The 20,401-nt window shown below is 32.4% G+C and overlaps 1 protein-coding gene across 1 annotated transcript; it reads right to left on the minus strand.

Moving 5' to 3' along the window:
• Positions 1-1,614: 1,614 nt before the first annotated feature.
• LOC128128941 (uncharacterized) lies at positions 1,615-14,697 on the minus strand. The gene is made up of 3 exons (XM_052767678.1): positions 14,058-14,697; positions 13,597-13,974; positions 1,615-1,892 (listed from the first exon to the last, which is right to left on the minus strand). The coding sequence occupies exons 1-3, from the start codon at positions 14,617-14,619 to the stop codon at positions 1,615-1,617; spliced, it is 1,218 nt and encodes a 405-aa protein (XP_052623638.1). The 5' UTR covers positions 14,620-14,697.
• Between the last annotated feature and the right edge of the window lie 5,704 nt (positions 14,698-20,401).

Genomic DNA, 20,401 nt, shown 5'->3' on the forward strand with positions numbered 1-20,401 from the left:
ATGTGGGGAATTTTTCTTTGGAAATCCCTATGAGAGCTGAGTTTGCCCTATAAATGAGCTTGAACGCGGGGTGCTCGCTGAAATATTGCAAGTAGACTTTTAATTAAAATGTTTGTCGTTTCTAAAAAATCAATTAAAAAATATAATGTGTTTTTTGAGAAATATAGAAATGAAAGATTTGCCCTTAGTTTAGATAATGAAACCATAACAATTGATATGGATGTCGAACCTACAATTTCAAGAAGACGTCAAATTACTAGAAAGAGACAATTAGATGAAAATAATAATACACAAGAATTATAGTTATCTAAAGAATCATTTAGAATTGAATATTTTATGGTTGTTGTTGATGTGACAATTGTTTCATTAAAGAGTATCTTTGAGCAATTAACGGTTTTTGAAAATATTTTTGGATTTATATGAGTCATAAAAGTTAAAATCATTGGATGACACTGAACTTAAAAAAATTGTACTCATTTCACAAAACAGTTTTCTCATAATAACTTGTGTGATGTAGATTCAAACTATTTGGTTTCTGCACTTAAAATATTGCAAATGACTTTGCCAAACGTTTTTATGTCCACTGTTGAAATTCTAGAGTTTGTTAAAATTAAAGATTATTATCCAAATTTTTTCATTGCATATCGAATATTATTAACTATGACTGTTACTATAGCATCAACGGGAAGAAATTTTTCAAATTAAAGTTATTGAAAAGTTATTTGAGATCTTCTATGTCAGAAGAAAGATTGAATGATTTGGCTATGTTATGCATAAAAAAAGACATGTCGGGCAAAATTGACCTTGATACTATTTATGATAACTTTGCTTCTTAAAAAAGCTCGTAAATGTAAGTTTTTGTGATTTTTCTTTGTTATGTGTATGTAACAGGGTTCAAAGCATGTTATAACCTTTTTATTTTGTTGCATTGTATTAATAATTTTAGGTTGTTTGACTTATGTGGTTTGTCCCGAAGCTTTTTTCCTTTCTATATGTATGGAGTCCCTAGCTTGCAATTGTATTTTTTTTCTGATTAATAAAATTTTGAGAGGTGCTAGACTCATTTACCAAAAAAATATATTATATCTAAATATCTATCGTGCAAGACCCTATTTTTTATTTTGTTCCGAACCTCAAATCGTTTTGGGACAGCCCTGAGGTCTACTCGTACAACTATTCTTAGATTTTAGAGATAGTTTGAACATTCGAGATCCTCATGTTCCAACTACGAAGGTGTTAGATTTATACACTTATATGCTGTTTATATATTTTTGTATAGCATAAGGGCACTTCTATAAGATGTAACTCTGAATATTTCTATCATTAATCATTATGCAACAAAAGTGGAAAATTTTCAAATATTTTAAAATCATAAACCAAACTTACAATTTTTTATAAAAGGGAGAATTTTGTATACGCCATTCCTAAACAGCTAAATATCGTATTTGCCCGATCTAAATTCTAAATATCGTATTTGCCCTTGTTAACGTTTTTTAATATCATAAATACCCAAATCTATTTTTTTCATTATTTTTATTGATTTATAATCTTTTTACAATTTTAAAATCATTAAAGCTAAAAAAACATTTGAAATAGACAATTTTGCCCTTGTTCCTAAATTCCAAAATTCATACCCACATGAAAAGAAAGAAATCGCAGATTCACGTCCTGCTTCATCAATCGGCTTCCCTTGCATCTTTGTCGATCAACAATCACGCACACAATCCTTCCGATCGCATCTTCCTTCGGTCTTGCAGCGTCCTTCCAATCGCAACACACAACGTCTTTCTTCCCCCTGTTGTCGTACACTCTCATTGTCACATCAGGTAATGTCGATTGTTCAATTGCTCCGATTGCAGCTTTCCATTTCTTCAATTTCGTTTTTAGGGTTCCTAGTTTCAATTGTTCAAATTCTTTTAACAATCAGCTTAGTTATGTTGTATTTGATAGCTTAGTTGTTTTGATTTGAGCTACGATCAAGTTTAATTTTGCCTTTCCAGTGAGCTTCGAACGCTTATTTTTCCCTATGATATTCAACCGAGCTTTGACCCCAATCAAGCCAATCCAGTATGAAGTTCTTCGCAAGTAATTGTTTTGTTAATTGGATTTTGGTATTACATAAGCTTACCATGTATTTTGTTGATTATTAAATCTTTAAAAGTATGTTTTATTTCGATTTTGGTATTAGATCAGCTTACAAATTAGCCTCACATGTCACATGGAATGTTTAACTTTGACTATAAGGTACATTATTCATCTTGTAATTTATGTTCTTGAATTACATTGTACCTTTAAATTCATTTTAGTGTCCTATTTGTTTTGATGAAAAAAATCCAATTTGTTATGGTCAGTTGTTTTTCTTAATGCAAGGTAGTGATTACATAACACAGTTCCAACTAGGAAATGGTGGCCTCCTTGGAGCTAGTTATATCCAGGTAAAAGATCCCTCATCCTTTAAATTTTAGATATTAATTTATATTGCTTTTTTTAGTTTTTTTATATCAACAATTTCTTGTGGGTAATATTATGTTTGAAGAGTATGATCCTTCATTGTCATTAGGTGGGGAAGTATTATGGGTTAGGTCGACATCACAAACCTGGTCTTGGCTATGCTGCAAGAAACACTACTGAAGTTGTTGAAAACTAGTAATGCCTTGTTAGCAGCCAGTCAACTAGTTAACAATTTCATTAAAGAAGATGACATCATATGTATTTTGTTTTACTTAGTAATCTTGTCATCCTTAATTATTAAGTTTTACATGTTTCTTTGTTGCTGCTGTTGTAGGTTTGACATCCAAAACATAAACTATTTGACCGGCTACTAAAGTTGAAGTTGGGTTACAAGCCACAAAAAAACATACCTAATACCCTCAAATTCACTACACCAACAAATTAATTTTTGGGGGAGTCTTTGCATTACCTTTTTCCTGGTAATGAAGGGTTTCCTGTATATTGTATCAAAGAGCATTCACTCAATAATTTGATCCATTACTCATCAAATGAAGAGATATAAAAGAAGGGCTAAATTCAAGAAATAGCATTGTACTTTGAGAAGTTCATAAGATATAGCATTGAACTTTCTTAATTTTGTAATAGTTAATTACATTAGCTATATTTTTTATCTCAGTACTTTTTAATTGTAATATATACAATTTTTGTCCATAAATAATAGAGAAAATGACAAAAATAGTCATTTACACTAATTGCATTACAAAAATAGCCAAAAAAAAATCGAAATTACAAAAATGGCCACCCATTTCGCAGATGAGAAGGTCCCATCTGCGAAATGGGCTTCTCATCTGCGAAAGTACAAGTACCTAAAGCACAACTGTTTAGGTACTTGTACTTTCGCAGATGAGAAGCCCCATCTGCGAAATTGCTTCCTCATCTGCGAAATGCTCTCGTTTTGACTATAAAAACTTTTTTTTTTTTTTCATTTTTCACCATTCTCTACACAAAAACTCTCTCTAACTTTGGGCTTCTCTCGGAATTTTTGCTAGTTTTTGAAGAAAATGGAGGATTATGTCAACAATCCCGCAAATATGGTTAGATTTTAACTATTTTAATGTCAACAATCTCTATATTTTATCATTTGTTGTATTATTTGTTGTGTTATTTTTGTTGTTTTTTTAGTTGTTGTATAACCTGAAATCTTGTATATTCTTATCGTATAATTGTTTATATAAAGTGCAAAATAGTCGTTTGTATATATATTTGTCGTATAAGTATAACATTTGTATTAGTTGAAAATTTGTCGTATATATATTGTTAGAAATTGTTTGTGTTTGTCGTATAAGTATAACATTTGTATAAGTTGAAAATTTGCCGTATATATATTGTTAGAAATTGTTTGTATTTGTCGTGTAAGTTGAAAATTTGTATAAAGTTGTCGTATAACTTGTAAAATTGTTAGTTTGGTTGTCGTTTTATTTTTAAATTTTTTTGTTTATATGGTTATAAAATGTTAGTTTTAATTAGAAAGATAAAAATTGTTTATATATTTGTCGTTTAAGTTGAAAATTTGTTTAAGTTGAAAATTTGTCGTTGATATATTTGTCGTTTAAGTTGAAAATATGTTTAATAAAATATTTATATAATTATGTATGATATTGTTTTCTATCGTAAATATATTTGTTGTATAACTTGGAAAATTGTTTATATATTTGTCGTTTAAGTTGAAAATTTGTCGTTGATATATTTGTCGTTTAAGTTGAAAATATGTTTAATAAAATATTTATATAATTATGTATGATATTGTTTTCTATCATAAATATATTTGTTGTATAACTTGGAAAATTGTTTATATATGTGTATGTTATTGTTTTTTATCGGATATATATATATATATATATATATATATATATATATATATATATATATATATATATATATATATATTAGTAATTAAGAAATTGTATTTGCAGTTCGTAATCATATATTTAAAAAAAAAATATTTTTTAGTTATCTAATTTGTTTTTGTGTTTTTTTTGCAGCATCATTTTAGTTTAATGAATACGAAAGCCTTTGCGAACCTAAAAGGCTCTGGCGGTAACATATGGGAAGTATTTGAAGTTTTAGATGATGCCCGACGTGCTATTTTCAGAGATACCGTCTTTGGCTATTTTATTGATGTCCCTCGTTTACAAGGGGACGCTTTATTGTTTCATAAAATGTTCCTTCATCAGATCCGGCCGGACCCTGTTTTATCTCCAGATGGAATAAAACGTTTATATTTTCGAGTAGGCAATACCAAAATGGTTTATGGGCCAGAAGAGTTTTGTTTGATTACCGGCTTCAATTTTGGGGAGTATCCAAAAAACATTGGGAGAAAATGGTCGGAAAAATTAATAAGCAGTAAAAAAAGATGTTTACTGCGTGAACGGCTATTTCCGGACCATACTAATAGTTCGGTGAAAATCGGCGACCTGAAAAGTTTAATTTTAAATCAAACATTCCTAGCACTTGACGACTTTGATGCAGTTAGAGTATGTTTGATATACATTTTGTGTGAAGTTTTTTGGGCAAAGAAGTTAACGATCGGGTGCCACAAGATTGGTTTTATTTGGCTGAGAATTTGGATCTCTAGAATACGTATATTATCTTTACGTTAAAAGTTCTATTTTATTAAAGTTATAATTTATATAATAATCAATTTTGTTTTTTTGTTTTGTTAGCTTCGCTTGGGGTAGCTATCTCTGGGATTTTACTTATGTTGACCTTGAGGATACATGGAATAAGATACATAATTATTTATCACTTCCTGAGCGTGGTCAAACTTTAAAGTATTCCGTCTCAGGATTTACGGCTCCAATAAGGGTATAAAAATTTTCTTATATTTAAATTGTTTTATTGTTATGTTTTTTATTTTAATTTTAACTTTTATTATTGTAATTGTAAAAAATTATAGATATGGATATATGAGATGATTCCGGCTGTTCGTGCATGTGGATTTGCATCGAGAAAAAAATAAAGAATTGCCTCGGATGAAAAGATGGAGTGGAACAAAAAAATTGAAATGGGTTGACGTGAACAAGATTTGGTCAAAGATGCAGGTTTAAAAATATTTCGTTTATTATTAATAAAGTTGATTATTATACTTTTATATGCATTTTTAATATGTTTAATTTTTTAGGAGGGGCTACCACCAAGACAAAACATGTTACCGGGTGATGGTGAGATGACATCTTTTTATTATATGTCACTTCAAGAGTATGTATATGGTGAAGGGAAAGCAGTTCCATCCCCAGTACGAGACCATTTTAGGAGACAAGACGAATCTTCGTCTAGTATGTCGTCCAGTGGTCGCTCTCATGGTAGAGATCGGGGCAGTGGGAAACACAAGCTAGACGAGGTGTTGAAACGGCTACATGCACTGGAGCAGCATGTGTTTATGAACCGACAACCTACAGAGGTTTTTGTTGAAGAAGTGAATAATGACCAATTTTGGAACAACATTTTTTTTTATGATACGACAGTGTCACAAAGAAATTATGATGAACAGGTTAGTTACACGCTACATTATTTATTAAATTTTATTAACATATATGAATACATGTGTTCATATTTTATATTTGAAAATATAGGTTGTGCAAGATGAAGTGATGAATAAAAACAATACAACTCAAAATGTTTTTGGTGATACTCAAGACGACAAGGTTGTTATAGATGTTACCTTTACGATTTTAATAATTACTTTTTAATAAAATGTATTTCGTTATTAAGTAAAAAGTTATATTTTTAATGTAGGTGTTGGAGGAGAGTAATCAGTATGCAGGGAACAAATTTGATGATGATGTGTTTGATGTAAACGATTATAGTGAAGTTAAAGAGGTTATTATAGTTACATTAATATAAATATTTTGTTTATTTAGATATTATTGCTTATTAAATTATGTGTATTTCGTTATTAAGTATAAAGTATTATTTTTAATGTAGGAGTGGGAGGAGAGGAATGACAATGCAGGGAACAAATTTGATGATGATGTGCCGGACGAAGACGAACTAATAATAACGGGAAATGTAGATTATTTTCATGATGATGATGATGACAAAGAAGTTACACCCGATAAACCGAGGAGTCGAAAACCATCACAATATTTGTGCCCTCCTTACACCGAGGTATTCGTTTTATTTATAAACTGATGATTTTATGTTTATGTGAATTATCTGAAAGATATAGATTTAAACATTTGAATATTGTTTTTAGTTGCACACGACACCGAAGCAAAAAAGAAGAACAAAAAAGAAGGTTGATATGAAATCAACAAGCCCCATTCCTCCTCCAGTTTTTGGTGTTGCTCATGACTTCTCCATATTGCGCCTGCAACCTTACGTAGCAGGCGGTGAGGATGTCATCCAAAATTATGTATTGCATTCATATGATGTGCAGCATCGTTTGTTTAATTTCGTGTTAGATAGAGATTTTTGGAGCTCATTGTTTGGGCATACACACGACGGATGGTTGGAGTCAGCGGTAAATAAATTGTTAATTAATTCTTTTAAAAGTTAATTGTTTTTTAGTCAATAACAAAAGTATCATGTGTGCAACATATAACCATTTGGTACCGACTTTTGATGGAGAGACGGTTTGAGAGCGACCGACATACAATAATGCCTCCAAATTTTTTTGTTTCTCATGCTTTGGAAGAAGGACAGGACTGGAGGGCGTTTATGGCTGGTATTGCTACGTACCCCAACTTCATGGTTGCTTGGTGGGATGTTGATACGGTAAACTTAATAGTTTATATTGAAAATAATATCGTTTTTTTGTTATGTTTTTGTATTGTGATGTTTTTGTATTGTGATGTAAATAAACATAATTTTATTTTCTGATCCTTATACAGGTCTTATTGCCGATTCATTCATCCCCTAATCATTGGCTATTTGGGGAACTACGATTAGCGTCAATGGAAGTGCATATTTATGACAGTCTTGGTAGAGGTGCTTATGAAAAATTCCAATCCGAAGGAATCTTTTCCAAATTTGAACGTCGGGTGGCAAATTATTTGGACAAGATTAAGTATTGGGCCCGGAGGAACATCCAAAGGATTCCATTGAATATGCAATTCATTTATGAAGAAAACGTTCCCCAACAAAGTAGTCATTTGGGAGATTGCGGTGTTTTTCTTTGTATGTTTATGGAGCAATTGGTTTCAGGTCAACCAATACGTGTTCTTATTGACCCAAAGAACGCAGCTTTAGAGTTCCGTCTCCGGATGGCAAAAATTATTTGGGGGTCTAGTCTTGCTCCTATGTAGTTGGATTATATAAATGTATATACAAATTAATGTTGGATTTCATTATTAGTTTATTTTTAGAGTTTACTCAACGGATGACAAAAAATATAACGTTACGACAATTACAACAATTTAATGACCTACTAATTACTTATCAATACATACAACATAAGAACGACTACAACATTTGTTTTAACGTTACAAATACAACAATTTATTGACCTAACAACTTCAAAACCATAAAAACAATATTGAAAAGCTTACAACTTGTAAACAAGAACTGCCAAGAACAATACCCAACTACAAACCAACGCTATCTTTAACTTCTTATTTTCTGATTGAAAGAGCTTATTAGAGTTAGATACTTTAGCTATTACCATAGAAGATTGGTCCTTCTCTTCATCAACCCAACTGATAAACCCGCATTTTGGTCCCTGTTAAATTTAATATTCACAGTAAGAAAATAAATTTGTGTGATGTAAACACGAGGGTTTAAATTTGAATGATGGTAAGAACATGATACCAAATACGGGCAAGCGTAAAACAATCTTCCTGGGTTTTTAGTTGTACCCGAAATCCTAACGATACGTTCTCCTCCGCAATTGCAGTATGCCATTAGCCTTCTTATTCTTTTAAATCGGAGTTACTTTCTCAGTTAAATTTTTTCATAATGAGTGACACCCATTTATAGAATAAATCATATTACCGACAATTCTTTTTGACTATGAAATGAACTGGTTTGACTATGAATTCAAAAAGTTCAACTATGAAATGCAGACAAGTACATTATGTAGTATTGTCATGTCGGTCAGTGAAATTTGACTATGAAATGAACTAGTTTGACTATGAATTCAAAAAGTTCAACTATGAAATGCAGACAAGTACATTCTGTAGTATTGTCATGTCGGTCAGTGAAATTTGACTATGAAATGAACTGGTTTGACTATGAATTCAAAATGTTCAACTATGAATTTAAAAGGTTAAACTATGAATTTTGATCAGTAGAGATACAATATTTTCTATTTATAATTGCATTTGTGTGATCATTGTAGAGCACAATCATCGGTATTGAAAATGAGTAGTTACAGCGAAAGAACCTTTTCTCAACTACCAATTTTCTTGCATAACCTTCAAAGAACAAATCCTAATACCTTCACAGCCATTAAGAAAACCGATACCAACCGCTTTCAATTCTGTTTTGTGGCTTTAGGTTGCGTGGTATAACATACTTCTTTTATTGAGTTATACAATATTTCATGGTAATGTATCTCGATTAGTTGTTACTTATCACTAATATGTGTTCGTTTTTATGTAGATTCGTACCTTCCTTAGGTGCATGATACCGCTGATATATGTGGGTTATTTACCCCTTCTTGGGAGCTTTTTGACAACAATGTACTTCGCAGTGGCTTTAGATGGAAATCATGAACCACTACTCTTAGCAATTGGTTTGGGAACCTTACAGTGTGAAGAATCATGGAGATGGTTCATGATGAGGTTAAGAGATTGTTTAGGTGAGGACATAGAGGTTGGTTTCATAAGCAACCTGTGTGGTAACATAGACTTTGGTGTTGAGAGTGCCTACTCGGATTCCTATCATGGATATTGTCCTAAAGATATAGCTCGAAAGATACATGAGTCTGTCGGACATAACAATACGGAAGTCGAATCGTTGTTTTGGAAGTCATGCAATGCATATAGCGTTGATGATTTTTACTTGTGTTTAGAAAGGTTGCAAAGTACATGTAGGCAACCACCTTTCTGCACCTTGCTTATGAGTCCAATTTACTAGCTTGACGATATACCGATTTCAAAATGGACAAGAGCATTTTTCCCAAAAATACGTTACAATGTTAAATCGATTGACGTCCCTGAAATTTTGCAAATTATATCCTCACGTGAGTTTCTTATAACAACGATAATTGAGTTAACCACCACGTCGATAAAATCAAAGTATGCTGAACGGGCCGAACTGGCTGGTAAGGGAGATTGTTATATTTTGTTTTTTTTATTGTGCTGCTATTTTTATTAAAATATCAAATTTTACAGGGAGGTTGTCTGATGGGTTGACCCCTTACGTTGAGAGTAAGGTTCAAAAAAGTCTCAACAAGTCTTATAATTGTAATGCAAGACGTTTGTATGGGGATACATTTGATGTCGATGACACTTTTGCCACTAGCAACGTACAACTTGAACGAAGGGTATGTAGTTGTGGTAAATGGCAAAAAAGCGATATACCATGTGGCCACGCTATAGCGTGTCTAAGAACCCGTACATCTGAGTCCATTCAGAGAATGGTTGATTACAAGTTCACTAATTATGTGTATCGAGTTGCATATGGATCTGAGTTGGTGAATGGTATACCATCATATGAGCATTGGGAAATACCAAATGAAACGGTGGTCCTGTTACCTCCCTCAATGCAGTAGTTATTCATGTAGCACCTTTATGTTTTATGTAGTATTATGTATTAGTTTTTTATGTACCCCGTTTTTATTTTAGTGCTGTGTTACGTATTAGTTATCCATGTACCCAGTTTATTTTTTATGTCGTATTATGTGTTAGTTATTTATGTACCCCATTTATATTTTATTGCGTTCTAAATATTGGCTATTGAGGAAACAACATACATTAAAAGAAATGGACGTTTATTAAATAGTAACGACTAGACACATACAACAACAAGCAACTTAAATAACGAAAAACAATTAACTTAACCAACATGCATATTAAAAATAAGGGACATTCTTTAAAAGATTCTATGCATCTAAGTGGGTAAACTCGCTACCATCATATTGAAAACGGTATAGTTCCAAAGCCACCTGCCGTAGAATGTCTTCATCCGTATTTGCATGTTCGTTATCCAACTCGTTATAAATACGTTGAAATTGTTTCACCTTCATTTTCATATCCAGAAACTTCGCTTTGACATCTCTTCTTCTTCGATATTGAGTGCGGTTCATTAAATGGTGAAACAAATGACAGACACGAGACCAAAATGATCCAGCACGAACTTGTGGGGGACCCGGTGGAAAATCCACCTCTACAGTTGTAATCCAAGCTTGAACCAAAGCCACCTCCTCTGCGTTCCTCCATATACGTGGTGAGTCCATAATTGCAAGGAGGGAAGTAATAGAATACAATTACAACGGATATTGAAATCTATTTATAACGACTCGTTACTTTCCCGGTGCAATGACTTGTCAACTCAAACAGCAATGTATTGTGTTGTCATTCAACCCGGGATGAATTGTCAACTCGAACAGTGATCTGTTGTGTTATAAGTATAGTACACTGCATTCGTCAGTTAATTTTGACTATGAATTGCAGACATATTAGAAGATTGGACTGCGATTTTGTGTAGAAACTACTATGAATTGACCTTAAGTTACATGCGATACTTTATTAAATTAACCAATATAGTTGTTCAAATATTGTTTTTTAGATTCTACTCTCTTTGTTTCAATCCAAATGACTTCTATATCATGGAGCAATGAAGAGTTCTTGGTTCTTACACATGCTTATATTCATGTGTACGAGACAAGCAAGTTGAACGATCCAATGTTTTGGAGCCGTTTAACAAATATTTTCAATGCTGAAAACCGAATGGCTACAAGAAACGATCGTGACGAACTAGACATCTTAGCAAGATGGTATGAAATGAAAACCGAAGTTCTATTATTCAACGATCTTTATACCAAAATTGACGACACACGTTTAAATGCTACTGAGGATATCATCTTGGAAGCTGCTAAGGAGGAATACAAGTCATTAAGTAACGGGTTGGAATTCCAGTTTGAAGCCCCTTAGAATATCTTGAAATATATCCCGTTTGTTTAAAATCTATTTTAGTTTATTATTTGAGTACTAGGTTATTTTCATGTACTAAGTTATTTTCATGTTTTTCTGATGTATTCCGTATGTATTTCGTTTGTTTAAAATCTATTTTAGTTTATTATGTGAGCAACTCGTATCATTAACTTGAGTTAATAAATGACCATTGCATTAGTTATCACAATATATTAGAATACATTAGTAACAAGGATTCCATGAACCATTAAAACATCACAACAATTACATGAAAAACAACAACATAATACGAACAAAGCATTAACGTAAAACACAAGTCCATGGGTTATTCTTAACACAAATTAGAGCGGTCTACTTGAAATACTGTTTATCTCTAACAACCTTCCAAAATTCCTCGTATTCGAAGTCTCTGCCGTCATGCTCACAGATGTAAAACTCTGTAACAACTTCCAAGAACTCTTCTTCGTCACGATAACGAACATTGTTACGTTTCGCATAACTACATGCTCGATTGAACCATGTCACTTCTTCCTTTACATCCGTCCACTTAGTAACAACATCTGATTTTTCTCTTTTTTGTCCTTCTCCCATCTCATGGTTAAACAAAGATGTGAGGCGACTCCATTCATCACCAATTAGGCAATGCGGGGGAGCAAGTAACGGTTCACCATCCTTAACACTTAGCCAGCATCGTGTTAGAAGTAACACCTCGTTTGTCGTCCATGGCCTTTCAGAATTGGAACCAGGTACTTCATTCGAAGAACTTGCTGCATTTGACGACATTTCTAATAATGGGAATTCGTTTCGTTTAGGTGATTTGGGTGTTTGGTTTATAGACCTTAAACATCTATTTATATAAATAAATAGACTATGAATTAATACTTTGACTACGAAATGGTAATATTTGGACTACCATTTTCAGCTTTATGCAGTGTTTTGTTATGTCAAACTGTCATTTATCTCTTGTCACTTAAGGATCCCACTGGGATGTGCAGGTTACTACAGTGACTTGTCATTACCGTCTAGTCATTTCAAAGTTGGACATCTCATTACTGTCTAGTATGTATAAATACCACTTATTGCTCCAGTTTAATACAATGTCGACTTTATTATGAGTTCCTCACACAAATTCGAAATTTGCTCATGCAACGAAGTAGATTGTTACTACTGTGATTCGGTAGACCCTTTTTTTACACCCTCTTCAGCCGGGCCATATATGTCACATGAAAATTTTGAAGAATTAAAGAAGGCTGAAGCACAACAAGAAGAGGACAAAGAGTCATCCCGAATTCTCACTCAACTTGCTAATGATATAGATTCGGAATGCAAACAAGCTCAAGAATGGATTGACCTCAATAAAAACAAAATCAAAAAGCATAAAGATTGGATAAAAAAGAGTAAGAAGGCAATCAAAACGACTGAAAAACGGCTTGCTGAGAAGGATGAGCAGTTGATACACATTATGGTAAAAAAGGATTGTTTCGAAGACAAAATGAGAATTAGGGATGACTATATAACAATGGAGAAAGAGAAGTACCCGTTGCAGTTCCCTGAGTTTAAAAATTAGTTATAAAGTTGTTGTAATATTATCATGAAACAGATTAGGTTGCCAAATGATCGTTTGTTGTTTTTTTTAAATAACATGTTGTAACTGTTAAAATAAATCTGCAAACTATATTTTATAATATAAAGGCTTCATTCATTGTTATAATCAACAAAATTAACTAAAATATGAGAGCATAGCAATGTCTTGTAAGAGTTAATAAAAATATTACAATACATAATAAGCTAACAACTCGTCATTACTCTTAATTTCAAGGTTGTTTTATATCAAAATCAGCGTTATGGGTTTGTGAGCAACCCGCTGAACCACCAATATTATATGCCATTTCTGGAGTAGAAATTATGTCACCTGCTCTGCTACCAGACGCCCTTCCAGTACAATTATTTCTCGTGTGTCCTAGTTGACCACATGTAGAACACTCTTTTATAATTGGACCCTCGCCTTGGGATGGAATGCGGTCTGTGTTTCTTGGCCTGCCTGGCTGACGTTTATCCCTTATATGTGGCTTAACAATCATCAAATCATCGGGGATCTCCCATTCGGATGGCTTCGGCAGAGGGTTTATTGATTCCTCATATGTTTTCCTCAGTGTTTCGGTAAGGTAAGCATTTAATGCAAACCTCGAGCAGTCTTGGTAATTGTTCACTGTTAAACATCTTATGACATGACCACAAGGTATCCCATCAAGTTGCCAATGCCTACATGTACATGTCATATGTTGAAAATCAACAATCACATTTTGTGCCCCCTTTTTGACCTCGCATTTCGTATTTGAGATCATGCGAACATCCCATTTCGTAAAAGTTTTCTTGTTTTCTTTTACAACTTCATCCGCCCAAGGGGTAAGTGTTGTTGTTGCTTCCGCTAAAAAAACAGCCAAAATGAAGAAGTTAAGATCAATAACATCAAAACTAATAAAACATTAATATTACAAATTCACGTAATACCTGCAAAGTTACGTCTTTGAAACCACCATTGTTGCATTGTAGCACGAAAAAAATCAATCAACATAAGTATTGGCACCTTACGTGCGTGTCTAGATAATGCATTTATCGACTCCGCACTGTTGGACGACATAAGATTGTATCGGTTCCCTTTAAAATGTGCCCTTGACCAGGTTTCTGGATTTATACTTTTTAAGTACTCCCATACTGGTTCTTTTGTCTTTTTCATAACATCCATGGCAGCATCAAAAGCATCAACTGTGTACGCCCTACACGCCTCCCAAAAAATTCCTTTAACCGTCTTACTCTTGCCGAATCTAGATACTATGTTGAAATACAAATGGACACCACATATTCCATGATGAGCGTGAGGAAAAATGTTGGCAACAGATGTTGCTATAGATGGAGACCTATCAGATATAATTGTAAGCTCCTGCATATTTCCTATGCAATCACGTAGTTTTTGAAAAAACCATGTCCAAGAATCAGTACACTCATTTTTGCATATACCATATGCAACCGGTAATATTTGATTTTGTCCGTCCTTAGTAACTGCAAGTAACATGGTACCTTTGAACTCGCCCTTTAGGTGAGCTCCATCTACTACTAGGGTCGGCTTACAAAAATTGACAAAAGCTCGTACCTACAATACATTGTATATCTATTCAAATACACCAAAATAAATATTAAAAAAAAATTAGGACATGATAATACTAACCGAGCAACCGAGTGCGACGTACAAAAACTCAAAGCGATCATCAGCATCTGTTTTAATATGTGTGACAGTACCCAGATTATGTTTGGCCAAGTTGTGACAATACACCGGAAGTTTGGTAAAAGAATCCTCTTTCGTACCCCTTAACGACAACAATGCATATTGCTTCGCACGCCATGCCTGATGGTATGAGATATTGATATTCAATTGAGCATTCATATCATTAACAATTTCTTTTCCCCGATAAACTCTACTATAGTCTTCAGCCAAAACATCAGCAACATATTCACCCAAAACATATTTGTTTGCTTGTCGATGATTAGGTTGCAACAATGTTGAAGAACATGTGTGTACATCAACAAATTTATTCACTTGGAAAAGTCCATCAGAATTTTTAATTGCTTTTGCTCTTAGTAACCAAGAACAATTTTTCGAAACACACACAGCTTCATACCTTGATTTGGTGGATCTACTTGTCCTCGTCTGGAAACCTTCTCGAAGACATTTTTTACCAATACACCGCTTTAAAAGTTCTTTGTTTTTAAATATACTCTCACATTGAATCTTTTGAAGATTAATGTCTACCATCTGTGTTGGGATATCTTCATTAAGATCAACTGGCCATGCTGGTACAGGGGGCATACCGTGAAAAAGGTTATCGGGATACTTAGCTTTAACTTCATCACCCAACTCATCTCTATCGGAATTACTTTGTAGCTCGGTTATATCTAAACATACATCACCAACATCAACATAATGCCCGTAAACATGATTTTTTTCATTTTTTTGAGTTGAATTTTTTTTTCTTTTTAGTTTTATCTACCACACGCCTATTCATAAGTTTAACTTCTTGTTCAGCAACATCATCACAACGACCACCCACATGATTAAGATATGTACCAACATCATCATCACCAACAGACTTGTAATTCTCGGGATCCACATAGTGAATAGGTGAATAACTAACATTAACATTTTCGGATCGTTGCTCCCTTTATAACTGCATAAATTACCAACAAGTTGGTTTCCAATTTCACCACCCCTATTAACCTCCTCAACTTCATCAACCACCACAAACACTTTCACAACCCTTCCTCCACTACATTTGATTACGTTTATCAACATTCTAACATCCACGTCTTCAACTATAGCTATATAATAATTTAATTCAGAATGGTGGAAACGAAGACTAATTCTATATTTGTCTAACAAACCAATTTTGCTTCTTACCAAAGATACAAAATCACTATAACTAATATACTCAGAAAATATCAAAGCGAGCTCAGAAAATCCATTTCGCAGATAGGCTCAGAGGATTTCGCAGATGGCCCTATTCCATCTGCGAAATTAACCCTATTTATACAGAAAAAAAATTAAAAAAAAAAAAATTCTCATCTGCGAAAGTACAAGTACCTAAAGCACAGTTGTGCTTTAGGTACTTGTACTTTCGCAGATGGGACCTTCTCATCTGCGAAATGGGTGGCCATTTTTGTAATTTCGATTTTTTTTGGCTATTTTTGTAATGCAATTAGTGTAAATGACTATTTTTGTCATTTTCTCTAAATAATATATTTAGAATTAATTATAGTTTGATACCTCTTTTTGTAAATTTATCACTTATTACATTTTGGTGCTTATACTTTTTAAATTTACACTAATTACTATATGGTCCTTATACTTTTTAATTTTGCAATTATTAGAGGTTGGTCCCTGAATTTAAAATTTGCACTTATTACAGTTTGGTCTCTGGTCTTTAAATTTACACTTATGACAGTTTGGTCCTTGGATTTTAAAATTTGCACTTATGACAGTTTGGTCCCTAGATTTAAAATTTGCACTTATTACAGTTTGGTCCCTGGATTTCAAATTTGCACTTATTACAGTTTGGTCCCTGGTCTTTAAATTAACACTTATGATAGTTTGGTCCCCTGGATTTTAAAATTTGCACTTATTACAGTTTGGTCCCTGGTCTTTAAATTTACCATACATGTCTGTATAAGCTTGTTCTTTCCCTCTAAAAACTTTTAGGTACGGCACGTCAACATTGTAAGTTTTCATAATCCAATTTCTAAGCTCATATAGAGAGACATCCCTATCATATTTTAGCTTGTCAGTTACTACATTAGCAATCCAACTTTGAGTGACACACTTATTGCCACCCTTGTTGCTTCGAGTGCAAGTATGTACTTCTACCATTTTTTAACCTAAAAAAAGAATTAAATAAACATAAATATATTTTTAATATAAAGCATGTTAAATATAACTTAATGCGTACACTTACTTCAAAGGTAACTTCATCTTGTGTAATAGAAGCATGAATTCTCCACTCATATTCTAGGTTTTCACACCTTGCTGTGAATCGTGTCGGATCACTTTTCTGGATGTAGTATTTAAACTCATTTGTGACTGCAAAGTGATTCAAAGCTCTCCTAAAATCAACCACGTTTTCAAATTTTGAGCCGACTTCCATTCTCATACTATTCTTACTAAATGAGTTAACTTCATCATCATCGTTCATTAGACCGTCTTCATTATCAGAACTGAGATGACTATGATAGCTTTCTTCACTAGGACAAAGGTCTGCATCACACTCATCTTGTGGTTCATCTCTGTTGGCACACAAATAGTTAGTACGAATATTGGAGCCGAGGTTATTCTCTGTTGTCACATAAATGGTTACTTGTTTCTCGCTTCCATACATGCTAAGCATGTCCATGAACTTTTCATTAGAATCAAGCTCAATAAACGACTTGTCTGGTGCATACTTGTCAACATAAAGAATAGAAAATTTTGGGTTGTTCATTGATGAATAATGCTTTATCACTTCTTCATGTAGTTTACTTAACTTGTATAAAGTTGTGTCTATGTGGATACATTTTTGAGAGCCAAAGCAATATATTTGCCTACAACTGTTCTTCGTTAGCCGAAAGTAACCCCCATATTTCAATTTTAACTTGAACTTGGATGTTGGTATATGCCTGAAATTCAAATTAATTAGAGAAACAATCATACAATTTTGTAAAGGTTTAATAAATTAAAATTAAGATATTCACATAAACATACTCGATTATTGGAGATGTAGCCCTGCTTTCCCATATTGGTTTTGATGTGTCATCAAGGGTAATATCTTCTGTTTGAGAATGATCTTCTGACATTGGTTTGTGTCGCGTCTAAAACATAATGCTAAATCGGCAATAAGAAAAACAGATATAAAGGTATAACAAATACCAATTGTATGCGTAAATAAACGTAAAGAATTAATGGATTGCATTGAAGTGGGCCCCTCACTAACATGACTTCAAGCATTCAAGATAGTTGTAATTCAAGATTGTAAATTTAGTAGCTTCAAACATTAAACTCACAAAAAATTGACACAATGCAAAGAATTCAATGTAATCAAGTATAAGTTTCAACACATTATTCTCATTAATTACAGTTTTTTAAACCGTGAAAATACTTGCATTTACATCTCTGTCAGTTGTAATTCAAGATTGTAAATAATGTAGTTTGAAACATCAAATATAGCAGGGTTTCAAAATAGTCACGCGAACAAATTAAGCAACATCAAAAATGAAATTAAAGAAAGGGAAAATAGGAATAAGGTCGGCTTTGGTTTATCACGCATATAATCATGAATTGAATGTTCAGTATACAAAGAAAACCAAAAATAACCTGTAGCCGATTGCAACAATGAATAGGCGACAAGGCAACAACGATGTTCGACGAGGGATTGCTGGTCGACGATCGGAAGGATTATGTGCGTGATTGTTGATCGACGAAGATGCAAGGGAAGCCGATTGATGAAGCAGGACGTGAATCTGCGATTTCTTTCTTTTCACGTGGGTATGAATTTTGGAATTTAGGAACAAGGGCAAAATTGTCTACTTCAAATGTTTTTTTTAGCTTTAGTGATTTTAAAATTGTAAAAAAAATTATAAATCAATAAAAAAAATCAAAAAAATAGATTTGGGTATTTATGATATTAAAAAACTTTAACAAGAGCAAATACGATATTTATAATTTAGGTCGGGCAAATACGATATTTAACTGTTTAGGAAGGGCGTATACGAAATTCTCTTTTTTATAAAATATACGAACAATTTATGTTATTTATTTTATATAAGTAAATTGAAACTAAACGTGAAAATTAAACGGTACTACAAAACTGGCGAAGACGTGTTTTTGGATCCTTTTTTGTTTAGCAAGAGTAAAGTGGAATCATAGAACATGTTTGGTTGACAATTTCATGTGTTGGCTATAATTGCAATTTCGAATTTTTGCTACTTTTTCCCAAAATAATTGATAGCACATGATTAATGTAATAGAACTTTAATAATTTGTCAGAAGAAAAAAGTTAACACTAGTAAAATGATCCGAATAGAGTTTATAATTTACTAAATACACAAAATTAGAACTATTATATATAGACTTCAAGTCGACGGGAATGCACCATTTTATACTCTATTCAACTATTTTAATTTAATGGGGAAACATGAACATACGGGAGAAGAGTTTTAAAGTATATTTTGCAAGTATATAATAATAATTAAAAAAAACCCTATGTAAAGTCAATTATATTTTATGCAACTGTATTAGTTGAAAATAATATGAATAAATAAATTTAGATTGAAGGTTGGATCTCTTTGAAAACAAGCAAGCAATCAACATCATCATGTAGTGGGTTTGGTTTCCAATCATCACCAAACACCATACACTAAATTCTCTATGACACATGATACATATAGTGATATAGAAGAAGCAACAAACACTAGCATTCAATAACTTCATAAAAATTCTTATAAATTGGACACTATACTTTTCATAGAATACCAAAATGATAGTACTATATGATGGAAGAAATAATTGTTAAAACAAGTTTTCTTCGCATAGAAACTATATTGTATATCTTGTATACAATTCTATCGTGTTTTTTTGACCATTACAAATTTATGATGAAAACATTTGAAAAATCTATTTAAAAAAAGAAAAGTGTATCAAGTCTCAACAATTATTTCTATAATTTCTAATAATGTTTTCAAACTTAGATGCTTTTTATTGAATCTTATAACAAAAATGATAAATATATGCAAAGTTATATATTAAGACTATCCCCATTGATGAGCATCTCATCATAACTCACCTAAAAAAATTAAAAAAATAAATTAAAAAGAAAGAAAATGGTATGAGCAGATTGCCCCACAACCTAGCTCATCATAATTCACCATCTTTCTCTCTCCTATTTTCTATTTTATATTTCATTTATTTTATTAAAAAATTAGGCGTGGTATTATTTTTAAAAATAAATAAAATATATTAAAATACATAAAATAAAATTATCTACAAAATGAGCCTCTAATGTTGATATATTTTTTGATAATTTTTTAAAAATAAAATAAAAGATTGGGTTGGGTTGCTATTATGGGTAAAAATTTATGGATAGTTAGGTTGTGTATGTAGAAGATAGAGAAAATAGTTTTTTAATAAATATTTAGGTTGGGTTGTGTTGCTAATCTAATATACTATTATATAACCAAATTTGTAATAAAAATATTTTGTTTTCGGAAAAGAAAAAAATATATATACTAAAGGAGTAAATAGTGAAGGAGGAATAGCCAGGGACCATTTGATAATT

This window comes from Lactuca sativa, chromosome 9 (genome assembly GCF_002870075.4).
Source record: "Lactuca sativa cultivar Salinas chromosome 9, Lsat_Salinas_v11, whole genome shotgun sequence".
Classification (NCBI taxonomy): Eukaryota; Viridiplantae; Streptophyta; class Magnoliopsida; order Asterales; family Asteraceae; genus Lactuca; species Lactuca sativa.